Below are 18,920 nucleotides of genomic sequence, written 5' to 3' on the forward strand. Positions count from 1 at the left end.
ATGGCCTGTTTGCCTCAAGCGTGTGCCGCTCCCCAGGGTGTCCCAAGGGGACGTCATGTCATTTATGTCCTGGCAACTGTGTCACGAAGCGGCGGTGCAGCGTGATGATGCTTTCTGAAAATGTAGCCATGATGCTGAGGGTAAAGGCCATCGCATCATGCCTCAGTGCTGTGACACAATGAAGCCTTGTGAGATTTTGGTACCCAGGAATGCGAGCAGTCCCATTCCTGGACAATCCAGCCCTGAACCTACAGGACCTGCCTTCACAGCCTCTATCCATCTGTCTGGATGAGATGCTTTCCATACCTTGTGACACCTACAGGAGATGGACATGCAGGTTCCTGGCTGCCTGCTTTTCAGATGACCTGGTGGCCCCTGTGAGGCTGGTCAGAACTCTCTATAAGCCCCAGCAACAATAGGCCAAAGAGCTGATGCTTTCGATAGGCAGGTGAATAACTGAGGGCTCAGGCCAAAGCACATCAGGGGCCTTGCAGAGAGGTGACTGAGTTATCATCCCCCTAACAACCCAGGCACAAAGCTTCCTCCTTGTGCTTCTGCCAGCTCTGAAAGTCCATCTCTCACACTCCTCCATAAACTCTGTGGCGACAGGGAAATGTGGTGTGAACCCTTGTTCTTTAGCTTCTCTCACAATGCTCCACCCCAACATGCGCTCCATCTCCCTCCCAGCTCCTGCTCCGGCCCCCTGAGTGAATAAGACTCCTCACACCACTGTCAACCCTGCCTCCCCATTACTCGCCCCAGGGCTCCTGTTTTCTTGGGCCTGATCTACCGATGAGACCAAGTTCTCCGGTGGCTGGTCCCCAGCTGGCTGGGGGTAAGGAATCACCAAGAGTGGAAGCTGAGAGCACATGCTGCTATTCAGATCCCCTGTGCGCCCAAACAATGATTCAGCTTCCTCAAATCACATCCTCCTGGGAAGGCAAGAGTTAAAATCAGAGGTGGGATTGTGAACTTTGGATCTGGGTCTCAATCCTCAGCACATTTGGGATGTTTGGTTCAACCCACAGCACAGATCATAAAAACAGCCATACTGGGTCAGACTAATGGTTCATCTAACCAAGTATCCTGTCTTCCAACAGAGGCCAATGCCAGGTGCCCCAGAGGGAATGAACAGAACAGGTAATCATCAAGTGATCCATTCCCTGTCGCTCATTTCCAGCTTCTGGCAAACAGAGGCTAGGGACACCATCCCTGCCCATCCTGGCTAATAGCCATTGATGGACCTATCTGCCATGAACTTATCTAGTTCTTTTTTGAACCCTGTTATAGTTTTGGCCTTCATACCATCCTCTGGCAAGGAGTTTCATAGGATGACTGTGCGTTGTATGAAAAAATAGATAACAGCCAGCTGCATAATTCACATGCAGATTCTCAACCCCTCAAAACCCGGGGGTGTCTGGGCCTGCAGTTTTGGCTTGGGCTATAAACCAGCGAGTCCTCCTTGCCCCTCCTTGTTCTCTTCTATTCTCCGTCATGTGTGAGATGATCAGATCCTGCTCAATCAATCTCCACTGCTCCACGCGCCAACCGTGGCCCTACCTTGACTCTGAGCATCAGCCTTAAAGACTATTGAATCCTGCCTCATTCGCTTTTGCTTGCACATACTGCCCAGATAGCAATCTCCTTTGTGGAGCACTGGGTTGTCACAGCGCGATGGGAACACCACCACGCAAAACAGAAATATGCTGCGTTGAAAGAAAATCCCCAGCAATCATAATTCTCGCTCCACATTGGCAACAGCTGTAATCCCAGCAGTTGTAAAAATCTGTTCATAAATAATGTAAAGTTGTTGTTTGCCTTCGGAAATACCAGCAGCATTTAAAAAACAGGCCCTGACAAAAATAATGTTAGCCTGGACAGCATGAATAAATGAGAACATCTGATTTCACAGGATTATTTTGCTGGCAGATCAGCGGATAGCGCTGTGTGCCTAGCATTTCACTTTACTGTCTTACTTAGTCCTTCCAGGAATAACAACCTGGATTTCTCCTTCGTGCTATTAACTGTCTAATCATAGCTCCTGGAGTTTTAGTATTTTACGAATTGTCTGCTTAAAATGAGACATGCCAGCTCAGCGTATAATATGCCCAGTGCACAACTCTGTAAGCAAGCTGTCATGAACTTTTAGAGCCACAGCCCTGGTACGTGAGCAGTGAAATGAGGACTCCCTCCAGCACTTGAAACATGCAGCTATTGCATTGCAACTGAGCATGCTGGACTTTAAAAGGGCCTCTGGTCAAATCCAACCCAACATGCAGCTATAGGGCTGATCCAGCATCAACAGAAAGATTCCCAATGGGCACTGGACTGGAATCTTAGAAGCTAACGGGTAAAATTTTCAGACGTGCCAAGTGACTTGGGAGCCCAAGGCTTATGCTGCTAAGTACCTAAGTCACTTCTGAAGATGTAGGTTTCTAAGTCACTTAGGTGCTTCTGGAAATTTTGCCCAAGATCATTTTTAAAAATTCACCGATTTACTTTAAATTCCAGTAGCAATGTGTCCGGTTTTTTTTAAACAAATAAACCTCCCCTGCAGCCTTTGTGACTCAGACATTGCACCATTAGGATAGCGCATGAGAATGGGTCTGAATATCTCACTGTACACCAAAGGGACGTTGACTGATGATGAACGTATCACTGTCCAAGGGGAAAGGGATCCAAAAGAAGTAAATTCCATTTTTAAAACCCTTCCAGTTTCAGTCATCTCAGGATGTGGCCAATAACGCTGGGGAGGAGATCTGTTTGTTTTTTTTAAAATATAACAGTTTTCACCACACTGTCCCCCCAAAATAAGATAATACTAACAATTCAGGGCTACTTTCATCATGTGGTTAATGAGTTCTTACCAACGTGGCCTCCTAATTACAGCTTGAATTCCTCATGAGCTTGCCTGCAGAGGACAGCTGATTAGCACCTCACCTTTGTGATTATTATTATTTGTGCTATGCTGGCACATCTCTATCTACTGGAATATCTGAGCACCTCACAACTTTTAACATATTTATCCTCATGCCCCCGCCCCCACCCCAGGAGGGAGGTATTATTATCCCCATGGTACAGATGGGAGAGAGACTTAGGCTCAGATCCTCAAAGTCCCACTGAAATCAGTGGCAGTTATGTGCCTAAATACCTTTGAGGATCTGGGCCTATGTGATTTGTACACTTGGAAATCTGTGGTGGAGCAGGCAGGCCCCAAATGAATTCAGGCCCTCCCTGGGGTAGATGTTGTATATTCAGGCAGTAAGAGTCAATCACTAGCCGGGACAGCTGACAGTCTCACAGATAAGAGGCGAGAGGGGAAATGCCCAAGACCACCCAGCAATCCAGTGAGAGAGTCAGGAATGGAACCCAGCCCTCCTGACCCCCAGTGCGGAGTCCTATTCACTAGACCATATTGCCTCTCCACTTACAAGTACTAAATTCACTCCCTGAGGCTCCCCAAGGATGACGGGGCTGTGAGACAGCACAATCCCCCTGGGAGAGCCCTCACCGGCGCCCTCCCACCAACACGCTTGCCACATCTGGCTGCAAAGCTGGGGCACGCGGAGTGGAGGGGCTGGAGGCATGGCCAAGTTCTGGGGGAAAGGGGTTGTGCTGTGCTCTCAAACCCACTCACTTTCCACCAAGGGTGCCTGGTCATGGGGCCTCTGGGCCTTGGCGCCTTGGAGCTGACGTTCAGTCCCACACCCCCACTGCGAATCCAGAGCTCTGCCACGAGCCCCAGCTTCATGAGCAGAGACGCTCAGGAGTGACTTGCAAGCAACCAGAAGGAGCGAGCTGACTGAATGCTGCTTGCAGCTGCTACCATCCTTCAGATGGCCCGGATGGCGTGGCTTTGGTGGGCCTCAGGCCAGTACCCAGAATACCAGTGCCACTGAAACCTCCTGCCCGAGTAGCAGCAATTGGCATCCATGTTGGCCAGGCGTGGCCGATGAGCACGTTGTTATCATTTAGGATTTATATCCAGTGCCATCAGTGAGCAGGGTGCTGAACAGAGAAAAAAGACACTGGGTACCATTCTGTGCCATGCCCCTTGGGTTTAGCACTGGTGAAAGGGGCTGGATTGATGGCCTAGAAGACTGGAGGCCTTCATTTTCCTACAAACCATGGACAGCAAGGACAGAGGCAAGGCAAGCTTCCCTCCACACCATCTGCTGCCCCAGGGCCTGTTCTGCCTGCAAAGGTGAGAGGGGTTCAGGATTCATGGCCTAGATTGTAATCTCCTCAGGGAGTTCATCCCTGCCACAGTCCCTGCACACTACTGGCCACGAGAGAAGGCCGAGAACTAACAGGGCCACAGAGTCCAAGCACACCCCCCACCACCACCATTTTGAAGGGCTTTCTCCAAGTCACGGCTGAGTCTGCACTTTGCTGGCCGGGCAGCACCCATTTTGCAGGACTTCACCTTCCAGGGCTGGCAACCTCTGCAAAATCCAACGTACGGAAGAACAGGCTGCCTGTGTTAAAGCAGATGAGCAAGCACCAGCCCTAACATCTGCGACCAGCACCTACTCAGCCAATCGCCGGCGGTCTCGCTGCTGCCCTCCGTGCTAGTCACATGGATGGATGGTTTATGGAGACAATCAGGCACAGATGAGGCTACTCTCCAACATCATCCATTCAGCTCCTTTCTTCCTATCTATGTCAAGATTCCTTAAGTGACTGCGTATCTTCAGGGTTACCTTGTGCAGGGATGTGCACTGAGCACCAGCAGGGAAGGATGGGGAGGCTGCATCAGTGTTTCAGGCATCATGAGTGACATTCCCTGCACGCCAGCTCAGTCAGCAATTGCCCAGGAATCCAAGCCGCTCCTGGGTGTTACTAATTTCATGCTAGGGAATGCGGACAGTGCCTTGTACGTGCAGTTTCCTCTCATATGGCTAAAAAAACAAATTCAAGTGTATGCGTCTGAAAGCTATGCTCCAAAAGCAGAGCTGGCTGAAATGTTCTCATCAAAACCATTTTTTTTTTTCAACCAAAACCAAAATTCTTCACAGAAAAACTTCATTCGGGTTGAAAATGTACACTGAAATTCGAGGTAAAACAGTTCGGGGTTTGGTAAAACGTTTTATCAAAAAAAATCATTTTAGAAAATCAAAATTTTTTTCATTTTCCAGCTCCTGGTTGAAAAAGTTTTTGAAAAAACCCCACCACCATCACATGATTAAAAATAAATAAACAAAGGAAAATCCCCAAAAAAACAACGGCCTTTCCCAAGCCGCTCAATCCAACAGCAGCTTTGCCCACAGTGATCATCAGAGAATTATCACGAACATGCAGAGAAAAAATAAAAAGTCTGAGATTTGAGACACCATAAAGGCCCTGGTTTCCAGAGAATGGATGCTCAGCACTTTCTGGTTGGGTACCCGAAATCACTAGTCATTTTGGAAAAATGGTGGCCTAAATTCTCCCCACTTCTGGCTTTCAGAGTGCATCCTGCTGTCCATGACTGTAAACTCCTGAGGGCACGGACTGTCTTTCCTTTGGTTTATTGGGCAGTGCCAAGCACCCTGCTTGTGTCTGGCACAAATCATAGCTACCCTAATTAATATAATACCCATCATCTTGGGTGAGGCCCTGCCCACAGCACAGAGAGCTTCCATATCCCAAATGGCCATGCAGCCAGTGCACCCTTCAGCTGCCAATAGCCAAGGTGAAAAGAACACTGGGATACTTAGCCCATGGATGTGTCTGCTGGGTGAATTAGCATGTATCCAGCACACCCGTTCTTCTACAGGGTTTTTGCATCCTCCATGTGCTTTTACACACATTCTTTGGCCCTCAGGCCCTTAGCTGGTTCGGTATTATCCCCAGTTTCCAGATGGGGAAATGGAAACAGAGGGGGACAAAGTCTGCTGTCAGTGAGCCAGTACGCAGCCTATGGCCTCTGCACAGGGGTGAACTCTGTCCCGTAGCGCCACTGTGCAGATTTTTCCTGAGGTTAAATTACTTACCCAAGGCTACAGTGGCACTGGTCACAGAAGTGAGATTCGAGCCCAGGAGCTCCTGGCTTCCAGTCTTGTGCTCAGGTCGCTCACCCTTGACTCCTGACATTCAGTATTAGTCACAACAGGCAGAGGTGGAGTCCTGCCTAGCGCAGATCTGATTGCAGACCCCATTTGTTTATTTCCCAGTATTCAACTGTGCTCCACGTGAATGGCAGGGGATGGGAGCCAGGAGATTTTTCTTCCCTGTTCTTGTCCCATGAGACACAAACTTCAGAGGAGTGTGAGTGGCGCACCCACAGGGGGAAGAGGACGAGGGGTAATAATTCATAAAGCAAACACACTAGCCATGGCACCCATTAAGCTGTACAGAGTCCGCCTGTGTGCACGTGGCTAATACAACTCAGGCTGCACTAATGCCACAGACACTTAGCTGTGTAATGAGGGCTGGTTGCCCGGTACCCCGATGTAAAGTCACTGCACATACGTCACGGGGAGTGTGGTGGGAATCTTGGCAGCGGCACCAGGGGATGCTGGGCCTGGGCAGTGGGCATGGAAGCGTTGGGGTAACAGAGGATGCTGGATCTGGACAGCTCCCCTGGGGAAATCTGGGTATCAGAGAGCGCAAGGCTGGGGCTGGCAGCCGTTCAGAGGTTTCATTAGCATTCACAGTGCCAATGCCTCACAACCCAGCTGCGCATTTCGGACATTTCCCGGCCCAAACTCACGTTTTCCTTTCCTGCCCCACGAGCCGTTCTACACAGGGCCCCTTCCCACAGACAGCTGCTCACGCCGCTTGACCCTACGGTCGTATCCTGTGCTGTGCAGTAACTGGGCAACCCTTAATAACTCCAGGGGAGCTTGACAGAGTGCAGCTCCTAACAGGGTACGTGCTGGCCCCAGGTTAGCAAGAAACACCAGAGATCTGCCTGTACCCCTCCCAGCACTGGAGGGGAGGCAGAGGTGACTGGCCAAGCCTGGCAGGCATCCAGCTGAGAGGGCAGATTGTTAAAGGACTGCCCTGACAGGAGACTCAGTGAAGTCACACTCGCTTTGGCTGACTGTGGAGGTTGAGAAGCTGTTTGGCAGCCCCCGTTAGCTCATGTTCACCTCGCCACCTGTGCAGGCGGTCACCGGCTGCAGATTGGCTCCAGACCTCGTGCCCCAATCCTGCCGGCTCTCACACACGAAGCAGAAGGGGGCTGAGTCAGAAGCCGGGTGGCAGAATTGTAGGAGAAATGCCGAGAGCTGTGGAAGGTGGTTGCTGATTCCACAGGTGGCGTTCTTCTCTCTGGGTCGGAACCAAACCAATGGCCCAGGAGCACTTGGTGATAGAGGTGCCATCCCTTGGGTGAGACACGAAGCTGGAAATCTACAATTGCCTCATCTACCCTAGGATTTCACCACGTTGGCACCTTTTCTCCGAGGGAGGCCAAGCCTTTAGAGTAGGGTTGTTAGCCTTCATGTCCCTGCCTGGTTCCAAGCTGCATAATACTCTGCAACCCAAAATTTTCTCTGTAGTTTTAGTGAAGCACGGTTATTCTCCACTTCCTGTTGTGTAGTGCTGCTAGGGATTCTTAGATACTTTGCACGTCCCACCCCAGAGGTGTCAACGGTGGGTAAAGTCTCAGACATTATAAATGTTTGTGGTTAAGAGCTTCACAATTTGAGTCCAACCAGTTACCAGGAAAATCCAGAGATGCTCAAAGGTGGAAACTAAGAACATCAGTCATCTCAGGGGGTGATGATGCTTTCACTACTGCGGCATCCTATGCTGTCTGGGGTGACAGGTACCAAAGATGACAGGTACCAGAGGGTGTTGCATTGTAACTCTCTCTTATGTGGGGAGCTGATTGTGCAAACTCGTTTTTAAATCTTTGATAAATGACCTTGAACACTCAAAAAAACTGCAGTAAAGTCAGTGTTGTGACACATTAACAGCGAGGAAATTCAGAGTTAAGATAGACATTCCACCTCGAACTGGCCCCACTGCAGCTAAGTACAGGGACACACCAACATTGCTGATCTCACACCCCACTGGGTGAAACTCACCCCGGTGCAGAGAGCCAGTCCAAGGCTCCAGCCCTCTAGCCTGGGACTAAGTGGATTTAAGAGACATAAGCCTTGTGCTGACCTCCGTACCCTGTCCTGGCATGCAACACCATCTCTACTCACAATCAATCAAGTTCAGGATGGAGTGGGAGGAAGATGCAGCGCCTCCATCACCCCACCATGCCCAAGGATCGCTGTGTTCTCTGAGCCAGGAACAATCGATACTCAGGTTGCAGCTGAGCCCGACGTCCTTACTTTAGCTTTTATTCAGTTCTCAGGAACTTTTTATTCCAGCTGGGGGCTATGGCACCAGAGTAGGAACAAGGACCCCAGGGTTCTACTCCCAGCTCTGTCACTGACCTGCTACGTGACCTCAGTCAAGTCACTGCTGTGCTCTGTGCCTCAGTTTCCCCATCTGTAAAACGGGTGATAAAGATGCCTAGCATCTTTCTAATGCCCTTTGAGATCTGCGGAGGAAAAGGGCTCAGTACAGTTAGCTTTGCCATCAGCATTTCTTGCAAGCATCAATGACGCAGGTTGAGGAAGAGACCAGGAGGAGAGGGGGCAAAGGTGACCCGGTGACTTTAAGTCAGTTTTGCACCCTGAGTACTGTGGGCAGCTCTGGGGACTGGAAGGGCCCCGAGCTAAATCAGAGGTGCCTTGGGAATACTCCAGTTAGTAACAGCCTCCGAAGATCTTCCCATGGCTGGCGCAGCCCAGAATATCCACTGCGAGGTGTGCTGTGGAGACTCCTCCTTCCTCTCCCAACACAGACCCAGTCTCAGCATGTCTCCTGGGCCAGGACTTGTGGGGAGGAGGGGAAGAGCATAGAGCATATGGCAGGGGCGGGGAAGCCTTCCCCAGCCGCTTCCAGCACAGTTCTAACCCCTGCAGGCCACTACAGTGGCCCAGAGGGGCCAGGGATGGCACCAGAATCTGGCCCATATACTGTAGCTGGCTACCCACTCCTGTTCTGGAGCCCACTTATCCTTCCAAGATCCATGCACGGAGGGCAACCACCATGCTTGGCTATGCCCACCCCACGTGAGAAGGCCATCCGCCTCTGCAGCACCATCCCCTCCCTGTTCCAGGCTCCGTGGAGAGGTGCCGGGAGGGGCTGGACTAGGCAGCAGACAGGGACACCTGGACCATCCGCCCTCCCCAGTTCTGTGTAGAAGCTAATGCCAGCTAATTTCCCCGTGGCCTTTCCCTGCAGAGTGGGACTTGCGCACAGGATGTGTCTCCATAGCAGCTGGAAGGCAACTTGGGTAGAAATACCTGCACTAGCAGTGATTGAGCTAGTGACCTAAAATAGCAGCATGGCCATGCAGGAGGTGGCTTGAGCCCGCCACCTGAGCGCAGTGCTGTCTGACGTACGCACTCGGGCAGCTAGCCTGAGCTGACGCGGCCAGGCTGCTATTTGTTAGTTTGATCGGAGCTAGCATGTGCATGTCTACCCCAGATGGCAATGACTCCTCCCAGTGGGGCAAACGCTGGTGGGAAAGTGCTGGCAGGTGCAGTTCCTTCCTTCCCTCCTGGGAGCTAGAAGGAGGCAGGGAGCCTCAGGGAGCAGAATCCCCAAGGAGCTGCAGGGTTTCGGGCCATGTTCATCCTGTGGGGCTGGGGCCAACCCAGGAGCTCCCAATGGAATAGTCTGGGGAACGCGCCGCAAAAGACTCTTTCCCTCCACCACCTCAGCAGCCTCCTCTCCTGGGAGGGGATGATCATGCATGGACAACCATGCATTTAGGACATTCCTGGTTTGTATATATAGGGCCTGATCCTGAGAATTCTGCCTGTCTCAGGGCTGCCGGGTGAGGCCCAGATTATATTATATTAGTGGAGAGAAACAAAATTTGTCTGCAGGGATTAAATGTAAAGCTAAATTCTGTCTACAAAGACACGTGTTCCACCCACCAATGTCCTTGTGAGCCCTAGGCACGCATGTAAAGGCAGGGTTTAGACCTGGTATGTTTGCTATTATTAACTGATATATTCATTGCTAAGGTTCCCATCCCCATAGTATCAAGGCTCTGGTACGAAGATCAAAATGTGCACCATCTGTCCTTCAGGAGCGGTGAGTGTGGGGCTATCTTCATGCATTTGTTGAGATTTCAAAAAAGAACTAGTCCAGATTATACTAGAAAGGCCTAGAATATTTCATTAAGAAAACCACCTCTCAGTTGCTGGCTCAGTTATGTGAACACTACCACAGAGGCCAAGGTGAGTAGACTGCGCATTTTGGGCACATTCCCACCACTGATTTTGTGTGTAAATCTTGCAGAGAAATATGGTTGGGTCACTGATGTGCTAAATCACTGCACATCATGCTGACCAGTGCTGGCTCATTGTTTCCTTGTGCTCCCTATCAGTCTGTCTCGCTCCACCAGCTGCTTCTTGCCTTACATTTAGATTGGAAGCTCTTTGGGGCAGGGACTCTCTCTTTGTTCTCTGTTTGTACAGCGCCTAATGCTGGTCCATGATTAGGGCGCCCAGGCGCGGCCGTAACACAAATAATAAATTATAATCATAACAATAATAACAGAAAACGTGTCTGTGATTCTTGAGCTTGGAGTGGGGTTTTTTCCAGTCTTATCCTCAGACTCTTCCCTTGCAGAAGACCTGACCCAGGAAGGAGCTGAGCCCTTCTTGTAGGGTGCTGAGCACCCTCGATCACGTTCGGACAACACCTGATAGGAGATACCCAGCAACACTGGGCCTTTGGTAGGGATGACACAGCACAGTTATCTAATGGGTCCGATCCTGCAAAGTGCTGGGCATTTCAGAATAAAATTCACCCCTTGCAGAGGGCCAATACAATGGCCCTGGCCCTGGCCTATGCACCATTTCAGTTCCACTTAAACCCTGGTCTTAAGTGGTGCATTGTGCTGGCATGCTGCACAGAGGTGATTTCACTCTTGGTTAGGTGCTGAGTGCCCTGAACCCAGACCCTTGGAGGATCAGGCCCCCTGTTACTCTCCTATTCCTCTTTATTGTTGCCATTTCTAGGGAAGTTCCCACCCCAGAATGGCTCAGGAGCATTTACAGGCAGGATGTGGAGCCTCAGAGATATTTTATGCGCTGCAAGATCTTTCAAGAGGGTCTATGGTTAAGACTACAAAGCAAAGATTTGACTCCAGACCCTGGCACAGAAGAGGCTGTTAGCCGATGCTGACTGCAATATGTTTAAGGGCATGTCTAACCGGCTAATCAGCTCATGAACGGTGCACATTGATGAACACGTGACCAATTCTTGCTAAATTTATGTTTTGTTATATGGCAACGATGTTGGCAAAAACTGACTGTCCATTCAAAGTTCCTAATCTAGTAACGCAATCTGAGCACATGTCAAGCAGACTGCATTTCCAACTAGTGCTGACAGGAAAAAGAGAATTTAGTAACAGTTTAAGCTAAGACACAAGGGCACTTCTGTATAATTCAATTACCAAGAAGTTATATTTAAATTATGTAAAGTTCCACACGTAATCTACATAACAAGGAAGTACAGAATTAATACAGAAAAACCAGAGGTCCTACCCAAACAGTCACGAAGACCAGAAAAAATCCAGAGGTTAATATTCCACTAATAACACTTAGCATAAATATGGGGCTAAATGCTCAGCTGCTGTAAACTAGGACTGCTGGAAACAGAACCCAGAACTTCTGAGTTGCAGTAGAATATCATAAGCACAAGACCATCCTTACCCTCCCCCACCGTCTTTGATTTAAAAAGTAAGGAGCCTTGTGAGTCAGTGGTGTCCTAGGAGACAATGGGAGCAATTTAACAGCTTGCTGAATTGGGCCAGGCTCTCCTCTGTTGTTGCTCTCTCATAGGAGGTGCCCGGCCAGACCACCTTAAGGATCTAGCTAGAGGCTGCTCTGGTGGCGCACCATCTGCAAGGATCTTTGTGGGATCTGCCATGATGATAATGACCCCAAGTGATCAGTCCAATCTGTTCAGCTTCAGTAGCACTCTTTGAATTACCAAGATTTACTCAGGTGAGTAAAGGTTTGCAAGCTCCAGCCCGAATCACTTAGAACAATTTTGTTTCCAAATGTTGCAAAAAACAAACCACCACCCAGTCAAAATGACGAACCTTCCACTCCTGGCCTCCCGCAGCTCACCCTAAGCCGCATTTCTGGCTGCGTGATACTCCCTAGGAAGGGAGGATGTGGACAGCACATCCCAGCAGATCGCTTAAGTACAGTGGCAAGAATAACGCTGGCACTGTATTCTCCTTGTTTTGCTGCCCATCTGTTCTACTACCAGGCATGGGGTTTTTTTCCTACTAGACACATCTTGTACCAGGAGCACAAATAGAAGCCAGCTCTGGCCTCTTTCTCCTTGGCAAAACAAAACAAACTTGAGCTAAGAATGAAGGGAAAGACAGCAACTTCTGTCATTCAAAGCATCATCTGCTTTCCTTAATACAGCAAAACCAGTAGAGAGATCTCTTCATTAGGGCCACAGGTCAGCAAAGCACTTAGGCACATGCTTAACTGCTGTGCTGAGTAGGGAGGGTCTGCTATAATCGGGCGTAGGCAACCTACTGTCAGAAAAGGCCACCCAAAGGCACTTTTCAGAAACTATAGAGACGGTTATAATGCTACTCCACCTCTGTTAAGCAACTGATTTTGGCCTGTCCCCTGTCTGGTTGCTTATGACAGGTTTCACTGTCAACAGGGTAGAGAGGGTTGCAAAAAAAACCCAAAACAAGCAAATTCACTGCAAAGGAAAGGCTTTCTATATTGAACCCGACAGCATAAACTAGAAATTAACTTTTATTAAGAAAATAAAAACAAATGGGACCAACTATTTAAGGGTAGCTGTCAATATGAAAGTCACAGGGTAGATCCTCCCCTGGTTTAAATCAACAAGCTCCAAAGAGGTGGATGGTGCATTGCTGTGGAACCCCCATCATTAGCAGTTTTTAAACACAGGTTGGACAAACACTGTCAGGGATGGTCTAGGTTTACTTGGGACTTCCTCAACGCAGGGGGCTGGACTTGATGACCTCCCGCGGTCCCTTCCAGCCCGATATCTCTATGATTCACACCAGATGAGCATCTGGCCCCCAAATATTTTTTTTTAAATATCCAATTCCTTATCTATGTTACTAATCAACACAGGCCCTGCTCCTGCATTGAGATCCACTCTGGCAGGCCCTGGAGCCCAAGTGAAGCCTATGTGGTTCCATGCAAGCATGGTCGTTCAAAGCACCCTGGGGAGCCAGTCATTCTATGGTCCTGTGCAGCCGGATCAGGACCTGAGGTTATAAATAATTAAAGAATTTCAAAAATTATATTTTCTTTTCCCCCTTTACACTATTTCTGTTGTCCCGTCTCACAGAGGCCAATCGGCTTCATTTTCCACTTATAATTAGTTTTGTTTTCTGGTTCACACGTGCTTAGATAAGGCAGAATTTGATTTTTTTATCATTTCAGTGGATAATATTGATGTTTATTTTCAAGCCTTTTTGTAGATTTTTATCTATTTAAATTTTCACAGTTGCAGGAAATTATGCAGAATCAAAGAATGGGGTGGGGTCAGAGTGATTATTTAAGGACAGAAGACACTGACATTTAGAGAGTTAAAGCTTTATAACCATCAAAACACAAACTGCCAGTATCATATGTCAAAATACATGAAGTAAACTGCCTTAAATCAAATTCATAGATTCATAGATACTAAGGTCAGAAGGGACCATTATGATCATCTAGTCCGACCTCCTGCACAACGCAGGCCACAGAATCTCACCCACCCACTCCTGCAAAAAACCTCTCACCTATGTCTGAGCTATTGAAGTCCTCAAATCGTGGTTTAAAGACTTCAAGGAGCAGAGAATCCTCCAGCAAGTGACCTGTGCCCCATGCTACAGAGGAAGGTGAAAAACCTCCAGGGCCTCTTCCAATCTGCCCTGGAGGAAAATTCCTTCCCGACCCCAAATATGGCGATCAGCTAAACCCTGAGCATATGGGCAAGATTCACCAGCCAGATACCCAGGAAAGAATTTTCTGTAGTAACTCAGATCCCACCCCATCTAACATCCCATCACAGGCCATTAGGCCTATTTACCATGAATATTTAAAGATCGATTAATTACCAAAATCATGTTATCCCATCATACCATCTCCTCCATAAACTTATCGAGTTTAATTCTAAGAAGTTCTCAAGCAGCATTTTTCTTACTTTGCCGGTCTGTACATTTCGATTATTACTGATGGAAATATTTTTTCACTGGTTTGTGTGCGCACAGTGCAATCAATGTTTATCAACGTTTACTGACAACAATCGAATCCTTCCAAGCCTACACTTGCACTAGTGTTTGGGTATTTCCAGCCTTAGCAGGGGGGAAAAACCCATTCCTAAGATTCAAGAGAATTTGTCAAAATCTTTCTATTCAGAGTAGGTTTGTTAAAACTTAGTTTAAACATCAAACATAAATGTATGTCTACATTAAATTGAAAGTGTCCCGTTTTCCACTATACAACAATTTAAAAATGTATATATTAATAATAGGACAGATGTAAAAGAAAGGAGCTGGCGACCGCATGAACTACTGTTTACTACCAAGTTCATTTCACTCCATAAAAAACAAGTGTTATCATATCTTGACTCACAAGCTGTATCAGCCATGAGTGAAGAGACAAAAGAGGAACAGTTTCATGGGGCTTTCCAGATATGATCCTCAGAAAGTTCTGCATATGGCAGGACCTTTTTGTTCTTCAGAAATTAATGCTATAGTATATTTAAAGAAATCATTTTCATTCTATCTGGAACCGTAAACTTCACTGGGGATTTCTGAGCTGGTCAATAGTCATCAATAAGGCCCCCAAATGTCAAAGGGATCAATCCTGCAGCCCTTGTATAACTCTGTGCTGCCAGAATCCCACTGAAGGAGTTAGGCCCTGCCTGCTCCCAGTGACACCAACAATGAAACTCCCATTGATTTCAATGGTGGAGGATCACCGCCATCTCAACCCCGATGCATAATGCGTAGGTCTTGTATTGCTCTGCTGCACCCAAGAAGGCTTCCACTGACTTCAATTAAACTACTCTGATGAGAGAAGCAAGCACAACTGGGCTCGAACATTGGATGAACAGTAAAATGACTCTCCTGTTCCCCTCTGTGCCCCCACCCAAAAATATCCAACAACCCATACTGCATCTGGTAGCCAACCCTTTGGTGTCAGGGCAATTTCACACTGGAGGAGATTGGGTTGGGCAGTTGGAAGGGATTGAATCATGGAGGAGTGGTCCAATTACTTTAACTGCATGCTTAAAAATATACAGGAACACGTGCTTTAAGGGGTATAAAGAGAAGGAATCACTCCTAGTAAACAACAGATAAACTCTGCTCTTCCTCCTACTTAGATTACAAGTCCTTTGGGGGCAAGGACAGTCTTTTTGCACTGGGTTTGTACAGCACCTCGCAAACCCCAGGATCCTGGTCCATTATTGGGGGTCCTAAGTGCTACTGCAGTGGAAATAATAAACAATCAAAATAATATTCTATGCCAAGATAGCTGCATTTCATACCCCAAATCCAGCAATCTGGGGTATGACTGCAGCAAAAACTGCTGAAACGATCTTGCAGGCAAAAACTGCTTTTTGTCTTCTGAATGTACCCTTCACACACCGCATGGGCTTACAAAGTCTGCAAACAATGTTTTAAAAATGTAAGGTACAGTGAATGTGCTTTCTTGAGGCTGCAGGATGCAATAATGTTATGGGATTTGATGGCTGCCCACACACAAGTGGACTGGCGTTCAGGAGGAAAACAGACCCAACAAATGCACCAGGCTAACTCATCAGGACATGCGAGGCCACAAGGAAATTTGTCCATCTACACAGGAGTCTTGTTGTCTGAAACACGGCTTTAAGCCAATTCAAGCTGATTTGATTGAAGCACACTTCAGGTGGCCACTATGAGCAAGACCCAAATGTGTACCAGCAATGGCCCCAAGCCTGCAAGCTGATCTGTGTAGGGCTCCCTGCAAAGATCAGCTTGCAGAATCAGGGCCTATGTTTGGAAAACGTGGCCTGCAGCATTTTTCAATGAACTCATGCAGGTGTTTGGAGCTTCATCCAAAGCCCACTGGAGTGAGCTGAAAGATGCCCTTTGACTTCAATGGGCTTTGGATCAGGCCCTTGACCCTAAAAACAACTTATGCTTGCGCTTAAATTTAAGCACATGAATAGATTCAAAGTAAGTGCGGTGACTCACATGCTTAGAATTAATCTGACGTGTAAGTGCTGGCAGTTTCAGGCCCTTCCTTCTCACTTTGGGACAGATCCCTTGTGGTTTAAAATTTCCCAAAGATTCCTATGTGATCAATCAGTCACTGAACATGTGCGGGAACTTTTTCTGAGCTGTTTTTTAATGCCGTATTCTGTGTTCTGTTCCTGTGTCCCAACTGCAGTACCCAAGTCTTCCATGCTGGATCCAGGTGATGCATCGTAAGCATCTATGAAGATGTCACTGCCACGCACCATGTCAATCATGTACAAAAGAACCGATCTACAACCTGCCTTGACGTTTCGTGCCGGCAACCGGCCTCCATTTTCGTCCACGCAGCATTCTCCATTCAGATGCTTTCTCAAAGTACGGGAGAATGGGTTACGGCTCTGACCCAGCAAAGCCCTTAAGCGTGTCACTTGAATGGTTTTACTTATGTGCTTATGGAAAGATGACACACTGACTGCTCTGGACACTGAAGGCCTCAATCCACAGAACAGGTAGAGCGAGGGCAACAGCAGTGCAAGCTTCCCCCATACACCACTGTACCTCATCCTGAACCTAAAAGGACCCTCTCTGCCTCTAAATTGGAAAACGGGGTCCACCGCCATCTCAACCCCTGGCCTCTCTACTGAGGCTCCCATCAATGGGACCACATTAGAGGTGCTTTTTGTGATGTGGGCTTTTGGTTAAGGTCTTTTAGGAGACGGCCTGAGGCTCCGAATTCACCAAAGGGCCATCAGCACAGGCTTGCAGGTCTCAGCACATAAAACCTAAGCAAAATGAGGCAAGTTATGGGTGGAGTGTCAGCCTTAACCCTTGTACCTCCTGGCGTAATCAATTTAAGCAAAGCTCTTTCCGTACTTTCCATATTGCTGCCCATGGAACACCAAAGATCAAAGCCACTCTAAAGCAGGTGTCCTGAAAACATATTCAGTCTGGTGCTTTCAGCAAGGCAATAGGAATTTAAAACAAAAAATAGCCAGCCAGCAAACCATTATATCATTTTGCATTAGCAAAGGGATCTAGGTAGGGCTAGATCATGAAGTATAGAAGAAAAATGTCTTCTGACCAACGATTTCTACAGGATTTTCCTCATCATCCTACCATTTGTTTAAGCATCAGAAAAGACAGAGACCATGAAAAATGACCCATCTACAGCTGCAAAATAAAGCCCTAAAAAATACCCTCCTTTTTACAGAGAGGAGGCAGAGACTTCCACTTCCGTGGGTAAACAGAAGTGATCTTTCCACTCCGCAAATACTGTAATAATAATACAAAACCCAGCATTTGTGACTATTGCTCCTCTTATTTCGATGGGGGTTTCGGGAGGAAACACAGCACAAACTGGTGAGAAAAAATGGTCAGCCGTTTCCCCCTGGCACCCTTCCTGATCGCAGTCCCCATTTCCTCTCCCTCTTCCTTAGCAAAATAAAGCAAACAACCTCGGCCACCAAAAATTAAAAGCCAAAACAAAGCCACGCATGCAAGGTATTACTAATACTCCAGCAGCCCCCTTTGCCTTACCATCTTGCCAGGCTGGAAGGGTGCCAGAGAAAAGGAGGGTGCAAGGGAGCAATGTCTCCACAGGGAAAAATAAATACACGCCCATTTAAAATGACGAGGCTCTGCCTTACCCAGGACACTATCCTGAGAATGGTCTGAGGCTGCTTGAGGAAATCCACAGGGTCAACGGCCCCCCCAGCCCGGCCGGCTCCGAAGGAGGCTCCTTCCATCTTCCCCAGGCGCTGGGCTGCTTGCTTGAGCCTTGCCGCCCCGGCTCCTGGCTTGTGCAGCAGAGACCCAGCCGGCGCGTGCGAGCAGGGAGTGGGGGGGGGGGGGGGCTCGCGCCACCGCCTGCCCGGCTGCCCGTGTCTCGCGCACAGACCCTGCCCCGCGGCTGGTGCAGCCAGAGCCTGCCTCTCTGCCACCGACCCCTCTTCCGCGCCGCATGGGCTCGTCTGGTTTCGTCTGTGGGTTAGAGAGTGGGAGGTACCATGGAGGGCGGACGGGGGGAGGCTGGGTGGACATACAGGTGCATCCTTCTCTTCGTCATTGCACCCGGATTTGTTACTGCACAATCTCCAGCTCTGCTCTTTGCATGGATTTCTGTTTTGCTAACTGGGTGCTTCAGGCTGCATGCCCTGCAAATGGCCTGCTGTTTTTCTGCCTCCCCTTGTTGCAGTGGGGCTACTGCCTTGAAGAGGGTAATCCAGGAGGTGCACAGGGCAAAATAGGGCAGCAATGCAGGTGGGAAAAGCAGCACCACCCCCTACCCACCCCCATTCCTCTGCAAATGTGCTTCCTGATTTCTTGAAAGCTACCCCACCTTCTCACCCTCTTTCCACAGTGGCCCACACATGCAAAACTGCAGTTATAGCAGAAGCCCAGCAAACCAAGCTTCAGTTTTCTGCCCTCTCAAGCAGCTCAGAGATAAGCGCCTCCCCCAGAGCCACCAACAGACACCCCAGTGCAGTTGTTGGTGAGCTGGAAAGAAGGAAAGATGTGTGTGAGGAGCAATGACGGAGCCCACGCTGGGAGGGGGCATTCCCCATCCTCCCACCCATCCCAAGTGGTGAAAGGCTCCAACAAAAGTGGCTGGGACCCTGGGTTTATATCTAAGGGGAGCGGATGCAAAGCAGAAAAGGGTCACAGGGTCAGG

The 18,920-nt window shown here is 48.6% G+C and overlaps 1 protein-coding gene across 1 annotated transcript in view; it reads right to left on the reverse strand.

The window, feature by feature from the left end:
• SYNGR3 (synaptogyrin 3) overlaps positions 1 to 18,235 on the reverse strand; it is a 40,227-nt gene extending 21,992 nt beyond the window's left edge. The window contains exon 1 of the mRNA XM_084641369.1: positions 17,896 to 18,235. Within this exon, the coding sequence (XP_084497495.1) occupies positions 17,896 to 17,994 (99 nt within the window). The 5' untranslated portion in view covers positions 17,995 to 18,235. The remainder of the gene's footprint in view (positions 1 to 17,895) is intronic.
• Between the last annotated feature and the right edge of the window lie 685 nt (positions 18,236 to 18,920).

Source organism: Lepidochelys olivacea (assembly GCF_965140295.1).
Source record: "Lepidochelys olivacea isolate rLepOli2 genome assembly, chromosome: 10".
Classification (NCBI taxonomy): domain Eukaryota; kingdom Metazoa; phylum Chordata; order Testudines; family Cheloniidae; genus Lepidochelys; species Lepidochelys olivacea.